The sequence below is a fragment of the Eupeodes corollae genome, chromosome 1 (genome assembly GCF_945859685.1).
Source record: "Eupeodes corollae chromosome 1, idEupCoro1.1, whole genome shotgun sequence".
In the NCBI taxonomy this organism is placed as follows: Eukaryota; Metazoa; Arthropoda; class Insecta; order Diptera; family Syrphidae; genus Eupeodes; species Eupeodes corollae.
Genome location: NC_079147.1, coordinates 40,493,696 through 40,506,638, shown reverse-complemented (window position 1 = coordinate 40,506,638; position 12,943 = coordinate 40,493,696). Strand labels below are relative to the sequence as shown.

The 12,943-nt window shown below is 31.7% G+C and overlaps 2 protein-coding genes across 2 annotated transcripts in view; one reads left to right on the top strand and one right to left on the bottom strand.

Moving 5' to 3' along the window:
* Window positions 1–12,943, bottom strand: part of LOC129954049 (guanylate cyclase soluble subunit beta-1) — a 326,886-nt gene that overhangs the window by 66,082 nt on the left and 247,861 nt on the right. The window lies entirely within an intron of this gene.
* The window catches only part of LOC129954047 (uncharacterized), a 54,721-nt gene that overhangs the window by 19,089 nt on the left and 22,689 nt on the right, over window positions 1–12,943 (top strand). Inside the window, 3 exon segments of the mRNA XM_056067687.1 lie at window positions 6,211–6,320; window positions 6,397–6,500; window positions 11,355–11,450. Of these exon segments, the coding sequence (XP_055923662.1) occupies window positions 6,211–6,320; window positions 6,397–6,500; window positions 11,355–11,450 (310 nt within the window).

The window sequence follows — 12,943 nt, the reverse complement described above, 5'->3', positions numbered from 1 at the left end:
ATTAAAGAAACGCAAGCCTTATTGTTCCTTTGGAACACAAATACATACGTACCTAAAACTAGATAATATTCGACTTTTAAAGGGTTCGATACAAATATTGAAATATTTGACTAATAAAAGCTTATGATCTATCCCTTCTTTGTATCTTTTAATGTTTCATACGTATAAAATATGCCGCCAGATATCTGATCCAAGAGATCCAAGTCCAAGCATACACTTAGATATAAATGGAAAAACAAAACTTAAGGGTGGCTCACATTAAAATCAGGAAGTAGCCTAACGAAACAAAGCAAGAACTCTCACAAAGTGAAAATTGATTTTCGACTAAAATATCATTTCAAAACTTTAAGATATTGGCTTGAAACTAACTTTAGTTTTTAAAAAGTATTATTATCAAAACTAAGTTTAATTTTGAGAAGAATTGAATTGACAGTTTTCTACAAAAAATATAAACCTAAAAAAACATTACTAAAACTTGGTATAAATTTACTTTCGATTCCAATATCTTTTCAAAAAGTAAAAATATTGGCTTCAAACTTATTTTCTCTCACAGAAAATATTTCGAAATTTTTTTATTAGACTGAGTCCGTTTTTTCATAAAAAAAAATAAAATCTACAAAAAATAGTACGCAAATTTGGTAAAAATTGATGTTTAATTCTCGATATCTCGTAAACAATTGAATGTATTGACTTCAAATTTATTTCATTCATCCAATGTGTATTTGTTTATATAAGAAATACAAAATTTTAAAAAATGCTACTAAAATTGGTAAAAATTGGTTATCGACTCAAACTTCCATTAACAAAAATAGTTTTAATAATCAAACAATTTTATTATATGTTAAATATTTTTAATATTAATTCAACTGACACCTTTTTTACCAAAACATGGGGATGGGAGGTTATCAGTGTGGGTCGCATCCCAGCTTCTTTTATTAACTTCCCATAGGAAGTTATTGTAATGGGTCCGATTTGTCAAATTGAAAATTTTGACATTTCTCGACGTTTCAAGGTCCCTAGAGTCGAAATAAAAGATTTTTAGAAAGATGTCTGTGCGTGCGTGTGTACGTACGTTCGTACGTCCGTACTTCCGTACGTTCGCGACGTTTTTTTCGTCGTCCATAGCTCAAGAACCAGAAGAGATATCGACTTCAAATACATTTTGTTATACAGATAATAATACAGAAAGATGCAGAAAGGGCTCTCAAGAAAATTGCGTGGGTGGTTTTTTTACCATAGCAGTTTGAAAAAAAGGTGAAAATTTTGGTTAACCCTAAATATCTTACGAAATAAAAACGCTAGAGACTTGAATTAAATTTTATATAGTAAATTGTAACGTGATACCAAACAAGTATATTTTTTGAAAAAAATTAATATAACGGTTTTTTTATAAGTCAATAAAACTGAAAAAATAAATTTTGTCACCTCCAAAATTTTACGACTGAAATATGATTTCATCTCCAAAACAATTTTGTGCAACGAATAATAATGTTTTTGATATCTGATAAAATTTTGAGAAAAATCTAATTGACATTTTTTTTTGGAAAAAATAAAAATCTAAAAAAAACATTACTCAAAGTTGGTAAAAATTGAATATCGATTCAAATATCTTTTCAAAAACTTAAAATTTAGGATTCAAACTTATTTTATCTTATGAGGAATATTGTTTGCAACATTTTGAAAAATTTTGAGAAAAATCGAATTGACAGTTTTTTTACAAAAAATAAAAACCTAAAAAAAGAATGTATAAAAGTTGGTAAAAATTGATTTTCGACTCAAATATCTTTTGAAAACTTTGAGATGTTGGCTTTGATTTACTTTAATCTTTCAAAAAATATTGTTGTCAACATTCAGTTAAAGTTTGAAAAAAATTGAATTCACAGTTTTTTAACAAAAAATAAAAACCTAAAAAAAAATGTATAAAAGTTGGTAAAAATTGATTTTCGACTCAAATATCTTTTTAAAACTTTGAGATAATAGCTTCTAATTAATTTTTGCTTATAAGAAATATTGTTTTAAACATTAGGACAAATTTTGAGAAATATCGAATTTACAGTTTTTTTACAAAAAATAAAAACAATAAAAAAAATGTATAAAAGTTGGTAAAAATTGATTTTCGACTCAAATATTTTTCCAAAAATTGTAGATATTGGCTTTTAACAACTTTTATCTTTCAACAAATATTGTTGTCAACATTCAATAAAATTTTGAAAAAAATCGAATTGACAGTTTTTATGCAAAAAATTAAAAACCTAATAAAAATTTACCAAAAGTTGGTGAAAATTGATTTTTGACTCAAATATCTTTTCAAAAACTTGAAATATTTTCTTCAAACTAATTTTATCTTATAAGAAATATTGTTTTCAATATTCGATAAAAGTTTGAAAAAAATCGAATGGACAGTTTTTTTTACAAAAAATAAAACTCTAAAAAAAACAATTCTAATACTTGGTAAAAATTTACTTTCAATTTAAATAGCTTTTCAAAAATTAAAAATATTGGCTTCAAACTTATTTTATTTCACAGAAAATATTGTTTTCGATATTCAGTAATTTGTATATAAAAATCCAACAGTCCGTTTTTTTATTAAAAAAAATCTACAAAAAATAGTACGCAAATTTGGTAAAAATTGGTACGAGTACATATAGACAAACTTAGAAGCAAGACAAATCAACAGACGGGATGGGAAGTTATCAGTGTGGGTCGCATCCCAGCCTCTTTTTTAATTTGTTATCAACGTTCGCTGGAATGAGAAACATAGGGCACTTGATGTGAAAGCATTTGAGAATGTGGTGCATTGTAAAAACGTTTCTACATCCTTTATATGAATCAATGTTTTGACAAAACTGACACAGAAGTTTCAAGGGAGCTTAATCTCTCGAAACTTTGATTTTAATTGGACACCTCGTGGTCACGTTTTAACACAACGGAATTTTAAGAGAAACATTGTTTTTTTTTATTAGCGACGCGTTTCAATTTTTAAAAGCCGATATAAGTCGGCGTTCTTGATTGCATTCTTTAATTTTTAAAAAGTTTTAGAATATATCACGCTTTAATCTCAAACCAAGGAAGGTATACCTTTTAGTAAACGAAACAAAATTTTGTTTTCAACATTTAGGAAACTTAAAAAAATCAAACAGTGAGTTTTTTCCTTAACAATAAAATCTACTAAAAATAATTAACATTAAAAATGAAGTTAGTAAAAATTGATGACTTAACATTATTGACTTCTGTGCTAAATTTTTCCGTTAATGGAAGATAATTGTATTAGCAAAATTGGATCAATTTTTTTTCAAAAAAAATACTACTAAAATGGATAAGAATTGATTTTGAACTAAAAATCTCGTTTACAAAAACAAATTTTGAAATCAAACTAAGAACATATGCAAAATATTGTTGCTAACTTTTATTTTTTTTTTATTTTCATCATTTTTTTTTACAAAACCTAAAAATAACAACAAATCTTCAACTCAACTACTAAAATAACAAAGGAAGATATTAAATTAAGATTTGTTTATGTCATACAAAATATTGTTATTTACATTTTGTTAAAGGTTGAGAAAATTTGACGAACGCTCACGGATGGGAATATATCAGTGTGGGTTACACTCCAACCTCTTTTTTTATTTGACTTATTAAATATTTAATTGGTTGAAATTCAATCTTAAAGGTAAAGTTAAAAAAAAAGGATAGACAGTGTATAAGTTTCGATCTATCAAAAGAAAAATATTGGTGTGCCTAAAGGAACAGTACTAGAACCAGTTCTGTTTTTAATTTTATTAAGTTTTACATAATTGCCACTTCTCGATTATTTACTTGACATTAGACAAATCATAGGAGCTGATTTCCACCAAGAAATGTATTGTATTTATTGACATTTTTGTGTTTATCAGAATTGGGCCATATTTTATAAGATTTCTTGAATGTTAGAACGAAAATACAAAATATCAAAACTATAAAAATCATCGCAAACTAGAAAAAAACGTAAAACTGAACCAAACATGTATCTCATAATCGTTTCTGAAGAACAAATAGATTTCTTCCGTGGCAGTGACTGTGATAGCATCCTGTCAAAAAAAAATTATTAATTTGAATTGTTTTCATGTACAATTTTAAATTCGCTTCAGATATTTAATTTGCTTGAAATAATTTAATCAAATTCAATTTTAGAAACATTGGTTTTGAAAAATAATTGTTTTCTAGCTTTTTAAGTTTTCTGTGCTTCTTTACAACCAAATTTTCATATGCCTATACTTTCAAATGTTTTATACTTGATATCGATCTCAGAGTAAAAAAACGCAGTTGTTCCAAGTGCATACAAAAAGTCTTCTGCTGTACACTTTCACGGGCCTCGGCGATATTCTCGGCTGATCTTGCGTTCCTAGAACGTACGGGTGTTGGCTGATTGTTTACTTAACCAGTCGACTGTGAAAGGCCACCCCACGTCTACAGTCAAATGGGTGCAATGCTTACAACGTTTGCGTTAACGAACTCTCATTTTGATAATAAAGTTTTATCATTTGGGCGTGCTTTTTAATCGTGTAACTTCCAATGGTTATTTGGCATAAGCAACAGAATAATAAACAAAAGATTTGACAGGTATCACCAAAACGAAATGGCCGCCATGGGGCGCCAAAATCTAACCTCACCAATTTGAAACAATATATTACTTCAGTAATTAAACACTTTTGTTAATTGTTTAAATATCGGTTAAAAACATTGATGTTGCTGTGGACCGAAGTACAGTCGAAAAAGTGCCCTGAAAGTTCTTAAGAAATATTGTTTTACTCCAAAAGGAGGATTAAGAGGATATTTGTTGTGCTTAAAACTCCAACTTCCGAGTTCCATTGATACTGACTTAAATCTGTTGAATCGAAATCACTTAAAAGTCGTAAAAATCAAAATGCAAAACACAAAAATTCACTTCATTTTAACTTCGGGAAAAAAATGTAATCGATATCGATAAAAGTAAATTTCAGAATTCACAATTTTTTATTTGAATCGGTATCAATTTCATTTCGAGTGAATGTGAAATGAAGAACCTTGGTCTTTAAAATCTAAGAGATAAAAGTTAGATAAATCATTTGCTTAAAATTCGCTAAAATTAGAAATTACAGGAAACATGGTATAGTTTTTCGTGTTACTGGAAAATTTCTATTAAAAAATATACTTAAGTTCGGCATTGGCACTAATAAGTATAAAATTCGTTATATAAGAGCCTTAATTTCGAACATGACTACTATTTGGCTAGCTGACACTTTAGAAGCTGTCATTTTTTTGACATTTGACATGAATCAATTACGTCATTCCTAAAGACACAACGCATTAAAATTATTCAACTTCGCTACAAAATGCGATACGTGCCACAAAAACCGACATCTTATGACTGAACATCTGTAGACGTTTAGCTCTTTGCTGGTGCCTTTTAACTTATTAATCTAAAAAGGTTATTAGCTAATTTTAACCGATTTAACTTCTTACTATCTTTTAAAACGTTGCTAAAGTGAATATCACGGAAAATATACTTTAACTTTTAGCAAATTGTTAAATCTTCATGATATCTGTCACTAAAGTAGACAAAATTTCTAACCAATTTTACTTGAAAGAGTTTATTTGTGTTTTTTTTATAATTCCTGAGTTACAATTGCTTGGTTTCGTAAAAAAAATTCTAATGATGAAAATTTCAAAATATTTGAAGAATTGGAGCAAAAACAAAGCGATGTTTTAAATTCTAAGCAAAATCCTTTGAACAGCTCTTCAAAGGGATTTATTCGGAATTGAAAAATCTTACTTTAGGTAAAAGTTCGACAAGTATCAATCAAGTTTGACAAGGAAATCTTTAGGAAATATAATTCACATTTTTTTTACGAAGAACTAAACCCTACAAAAACAACTAAGAACTGATAAGAAATTGTTTCCGACTCGGGAAGAAATATATTGAGTTCAAACTTTTTATATCGTACACAAAATAATATTGTAAATATTTTGTACAACTTTTAGAAATATCGACAGACGGAAAAGAATAGAAAGTCAAATAAGTGTGGTTGGTATCCCAACCTTTATTTGTTAATATCAAAATAAACCATAGGTTAAAAATTTAAATTGCAAACTCTTGTTTAACTAACCCACTGACTTTAGTGCATTTTAGCGGAATTTAGAACTTACTTTGTTTTTGAAATATTTTATTAAATATATTTTGCTTTTTTTCAGAGGAAATTTATACTTGCGAAAAAACATTTGAGCGCATATTTTTGGGTGCATTATTTGGAACGCACGCTCCACATTTTATTGCAGGTTGGCGAAGTGATTTCCGCGATCAGGTACCAGCAAACCTTTCATTTAACGTTAAATAACAAAATTAATTAAGGTACCTTTTACTCCTTTTATTTTTCAAAGGATGAAAACACCAGAGCCATGGTCTATTTTCTCCATCACGCTACGAGTCTAGGACTTCAGTTGCCAGTTTTATTAGCTCATTTCGAAAAGGAAACTATGGTGAGGTAAGTACAAAGTTGAAATAGACTCCCTCTCCCAACAATAGACCGGGCCATAAACAGCAACCTATATTACACACTACACCTTCTTGACGCAACTTTTATAAAATTTAATTGATGTTATTGTGAATTTGCGTGCTTCATTAGAGCAAGTTTAGTCTTAATATCGAAACACTAAGTCCACCGTAACACAAAAGCCATTGCATGTTAAAGAAACTTTGTTGCTTTGAAAAGCGATTAAGGGAAGGGCTTTTGAAACTCAAAAACATAAATGTTTGTTACAAGTTTTTGTACCAATGCGAAAGATTTCAATCAAAGTAATAAATATTAAAATATTTTATGATTTTACAAACTTTAAACCCCCTTAAATTTATAGTCCTTAATCATAAATCAACCAACAAAAACATATTTTGAAAAGTATTAAAATAAAATTATACTGTAAAGTTTAGTACCTACTTACAACAAGTCAGCATAATATTTTGTGAGTGATACGACGGACGTGTTTCCTGCATTCGAAAACTTTAAAAAACAACCTTTCACACAGTTACATAGGTGAGGTATATCAGATTGTTAATTCCCTTATGGGTACAAGTTTATAGTTTTGGTAACCTATATATCACGTTGAGTCCTTTTCTTATCCTTCAAGAGTCGATGTACACGTTTACAAGACTTTGAATATAAAATCACTGCCTTCTTCGCCGCCATCGCCATCACCACCACCGTCACGGAATCAAAACTCAGAGAAGGAAGTGATTTATTAGGGAAAATGTTGTTGGATGATGGATTATTTACATACCCGTACATTCTGGCAGATCAAAAAGTTCCGGAGTTATACGAGGTTGATGGAAAATGCTATGAAAAAGAACCTTACTTATAAACCTTCTGAGCTTCTGACAGAACGAACAAATGTAAGAAAAACAATGATTTCTTCCTTTTTTCGAATAAATGTAACTTGAAATGAAATGTGCTGTTTTCTCTGTCGATTTATGGTTTTCGTTTTGACTTCTGATTTCTGGGTTTGGAGCACTCAAATATCGAAACGAATGATATTGTGTCTAGAATTGTTAGGCGAGTGATTCTTTCGAAATAGGTTTATTCTCTGTGACTGACATGGGAGAATTGCATATGGATTGAGCTTGAGGAGAGTATGTATATGAAAGAGGATGCGATCTTCCGGTCCAGGAGGTTTTACCTCAAGGATATTTTTTTCTTTGGAATCGATTGCACCTTTAAATTTTGTATCAGGAGTTTTATTGAAGAATCAAGTAAGTTCTCTATGATTTAGGTTTCATTGTTATTTAATTCATGTGTTTTGTTGAAGTTTAAAAGCTTAAAAGCCGTAAGATGTTAAGCAAGTGAAGTTGTTTTTTTTTTCTAATAAAATGTGTGTTCAATTCTTGATTATCACGTTGAAAAATTTATTTTCTTTTGATTTGTGAAGTATACAGACAGATAGATGAACAAACTTAGAAATCCACAGACCTTAAGGAAAAGAACTTCTTGAAATCCTGAGTCATCGTTAGAAATTTATTCTTAAAGAAAGAAACAATCTGACGAAAAATATTACAATTTGATCAAAACTCTATGCTTATTTTTTCATGCGACCAATACATTTGAGTATTTATCAACTCGCTGTGGTAAAATGTCTTCAAAACAATGTACTAAGAAGCTTTTTAAATGTGCAAAAATACTAGATTCAAGCATACAAAAAGTGATTTTTTAAAGCTATAGGAAAGTGTTTAAAAAAATAACACATAAAATTTAGAATAACGCATGAAATCTTTATTTGAATCGATAGTACGGTCCCTATAATTTAATGTTTAAAGATTATTTCATGCTTACTCCAATTTTTTCATAAATGCTTCAATGTTGTCTTCCAATGCGTCAATTGAAGCGGACTTGTCTGTTAATTTTAACGTAGCTTCACAAAAAAATCTAAAGGCATTAAATCGCACGATCTAGGCGGCCAATTAACCGGTCCCGAACGTGAAATAAAATGTTCACCGAATTTGCCTCTCAATAAGTCCATTGTTGCGCGTGTTGTGTGGCATATGGCACGGTATTGTTTAAACAATATGTCATGCAAGTCAAGTTCTTGCATTTTGGGCGAAAAAAAAGTTGAATATCATCTCACGGCAGCGCTCACCATTCACAGTTACGTTGCAATTCACATCATCTTTGAATAATTACGGCCCAAAGATGCCACCAGCCCATAAACCGCACCAAACTGTGACTCTTTCTGGATGCATTGGTAGCTATTGTAATGTTTCTCTCTGATATTCACTCCAAAATCGACAGTTCTGCTTGTTTACGTACCCATAGAGCTAAAAATGGACTTTATGGCTGAACACAACTAAAATTGAAGAAGCGCGCGATTAACTTTCTTAACAGAAAGCATTTTGTGAAACAAAACACAAAAAGTGCTTACTTATTTACTTACTTAAGGTGGCGCTACAGTCCTGTGTGAACTAGGGCCTCACCCAACAAACTTCTCCATCTAGCTCGGTCCCTAGCTAGATGTCTCCAGTTTCGCGCTCCAAGTTGGGTGAGGTCACCTTCCACTTGTGCGCGCCACCTAATCCGCGGTCTTTCTCTACTGCATTGGTTTTCATGCGCTCTACGTGACCCAGCCATCTTAGTCGTTGAACTTTTACCCTTTTGGCTAAGTCTACGTCCGTCGCTGTACAGCCCGTACAGCTCGTCGTTCCATCTTCTACTATACTCCCCTTCGATGCATACGGGACCGTAGATCACACGGAGAACTTTTCTCTCGAAGCGACCCAAGGTGCTTTCATCCGCTTTTGTCATAGTCCATGCTTCTGCACTATATAGCAGGAAGGGGAAGATAAGGTTCTTATATAGCAACACTTTGGTCCCTCGAGAGAGGACTTTACCACTCAATTGCTTTCTTAGTCCAAAGAAACAGCGGTTAGCAAGAGTTATTCTGCGTTTGATCTCAGTGCTGGTGTTGTTTTCTTCGTTTACAGCAGAGCCTAAGTAGACGAAGTCCTTGACTACCTCAAAGTTACGTCTGTCGATTGTGACGTTTTGGCCAAGACGTCGGTGTTGTATGTCCTTTCTAGACGACAGCATGTACTTTGTTTTGCCCTCATTAACCGTAAAACCCAGTTTTGCCTCTGCCTCAATACTCACATAAGCCCCATTGACATCATGCTGAGTTCTTCCGATTATGTTAATGTCATCAGAATATGCCAGTAATTGGACAGACTTTTGAAAGATAGTGCCTCTAATGTTGACGTGGGAGCTCTGCACTATTCTTTCAAGAACACAAAAAGTGCGTCAGCTGTTAAAATCAGTGTTGCCAAAAAGATAGTATCTAAAAAATTACCCTTTAGTCTTCAAGAAAAATTATGACAAAACAGTAAAATCTGGCATAGATGATACAATTATAAGCTACATTTCTAAGCAACTTATTCCTGACCAAAAGTAACACCTTTTTAATGGTTTATATAATCAAAGTAAATTATGATGATCATCAACATTATTTTCGTCTCAACTGGGTTTCAGTCCTGATTTAGTTGGACACCACAAGGTTTCGATAGTCCTGGTCTATGCCATCTCTCCAACGTAAGCAAGGTCTTCTTTACCTACTATTAAATGTACTACAAAAGACTTTATAGGCTGCTATGTCTTCTTTAATGCGAGCTTATTATTGCAGCTTCTCCGAAATCGTTCTTCCTCATATAATATTACTAAGTATCCAGGTCTCTGTTCAAATCTGATTACTGGCAACATCATCGCCCCCTACAGAAGTCATACTAATATTTCTGGATTCAAAAAGTCACCCGTGTATTTCTTAATTTACGTATATTGTTATCGGCTTCTATTATTGACCCAAGTTTTTTGTAGGATTGAACTTGTTCAAATTCATGCTCCGATGTCTTGATTGTTTGACCAAGTTTTCTTCTCGTAGACGACTCCTGCCTGATCGATTTGAATGAAAGAACCTTATTCAGGTTTTTCGATTCTTTTGATATTTTCGATTTCGTCTGCATATGCCAGTATTTTACTGGACATAATGATGATGTTCCTTTTTATTGGCGTGCAAGGGTCACAGATTGCTTCCTCCAACACCAGGAATGCATTGTAGGTGTTAATTAGTCTGGGTATCAATCCTGCTATTTTAACTTGGTTTTTTATATTAGTCGTAATAGAGCTACATAGTCGTTTCAATTTATTTTGAATATTCAATTCTCTCGTTATCAGTTGTTGATTTTCCTGGGATTAAGCCGAACTGATAGTGATAGTTTTTGGCGTATGCGGCTATCCGTTCTTGCAAAGCATGGGGGAGAGTATCATATATGCTGTACTGAACAACGTGAAACCTCTAATAGTTGCTCACGTTTTGACATCTTCTATCTTCTGAATGGGGAAGACGTAACTTTTTACCCGTCTTGTGGCATTTCCTCATGCTCATATACGTGCACTTTAATTTCATGAATTTCTCAATGTTAGGCTTGCCTTGCCATCTGTTCCCCGGGCTTTGTTTTGTTTGAGTCTTTCTTTAGCTTTCTCGACCTCTTTTATGCTTGGTGACGATAGCATATGGAATTCTTCTTGAAGTGGTGGAGCCTCCCTCTCTTTAGTTTTCAGTATGATTTTAGAGTTGAATTGTGTTTGAATGTTTATTTTCAATATTTTATTCGTGCACAAAATGCCAACTTTGTGAAAGTTTGGCAATTATAATTCATAGAAAGGTTCTTTTATAAACTGTTAACATTTTCATACTGACTAGCTTAGTAGCTACAGGAATTTATTCTGTTATTAACTCATTTAATTTAAATTTTGTCCCCGGATTTAAGTCAACATAATGTACAAACACATCTATTTATCTTTCAGGTTTATTGATATTCCAATAGAGTCATGTGGTAAGGCATCACCATTACGTGTAGCACTACAAGCAAGTGCTCCTGACCTTTTGCTTATACTACTAAGGTAATTGTATATTTCTAATGTTTGCTCATGAACTTATCAGTGACAATAAAAGCACCTCATATATTCATTACAAATTGTATATATTTAATATATTTGAACTTATTTATTAAGAAAGTTAAAATAATGTCAATAGTTTTTAGCTTTATATTATGCTAATAGAACTACAACTCTAACGAAAAGAAGACTTACGAGTAAATTATGTGTTCAAACTTTTACAAGCAACAACCTCGATGAATGTAATTATTTATGACGCTAATAATGGAATTAGTGAATGTCTCTGATGACATTATGTCTAATTAATGGAACATTTCAATTTACTTGTTGGTTATGAATGAATTGATAACATATAATTACTTGATCCTCTTTAAAATCCTTCATATGTAAATATGAAATTATTACACCTCAGAAAACAACTCCTTCCGAAGGTGTTCATGTTAAATTCAAAGGATTTTAGATTTTTGTTTCAAGTATATCTTTGAATTGAAATAAACAACACAGTACCTTTGCTTCTGTTTCTATATCACATCAAGTTTTGGAAACACGCCGCTTTAAAAATGTTAAATAACGTAAATGTTAAAGAAATTTACAAACTACAAATCCTGGTGTTCTGAGTACACTTCGTATCACGTGAATAGGGACAAGTTTTGTTTCGTTTTTTATTTGACAATATTTTTCATATTCTTAGGTTTTTTGGAAAAACCCGAACGGGAAATGAATGAGGTATGTATTAAGCTTATATTGCAAACGAAATTTTTGAATCAAGTTAATAAACACAAGTTTTATGGCGATTTTTCTGAAAAAGGTCATGGTTTTTTGTGTCACACGAATAGAGACAAGATATAAATTTACCTGTAAGCCTCTTTAATGTGCAGATAATATATGAATGTATTAAAATAGTTTTTAGTAATGTATGCTGACTTCTGATTTCTGAATTACTTCGAGTAACCTGTTGTGTATGTGCCTAGGACCGTTTTATGGCTTCAATAATCTTTTCCCTCACAAGTTTTCTGTGATGTTCTGCTAAGCGAGAATATGAAAACCACGGCAATAGGTTCACATGTTGCGATTGAACCCAGGCTTTTGTTTTCCGTGCGATATGTATTGGTGCCTTATCTTGTTGGAAAGTCCCATCGTTTTTACACCAATTAATTCTGAAAATTCCATTCCTGACAACATTACTCGCACTCAGGAATGGTTGAGAGTTGTAAGTCACTAGGCCCCTAGTTCGCAAAGGACTGTTGCGCCACCCAATCTAATCTATCTAATTCTGAAACCTGCGGAAAAGCTCGTTCCAGAATCGATTTTTAAGTGATTTCCGTCATTTTTTTTTGAATATCCAACTTTACGGCCCCGTAATAGGTGATTGTTCCTTATACCATTACACAGCTCCTTTGCTCTGCCGTTTTTTAAGATAGAATTTTTCCTTAGCTGCTATACCCATGAGGTCCATCCAAATTATTTTTGTTTTCATCGAAAAAGACGACAGTATGCGA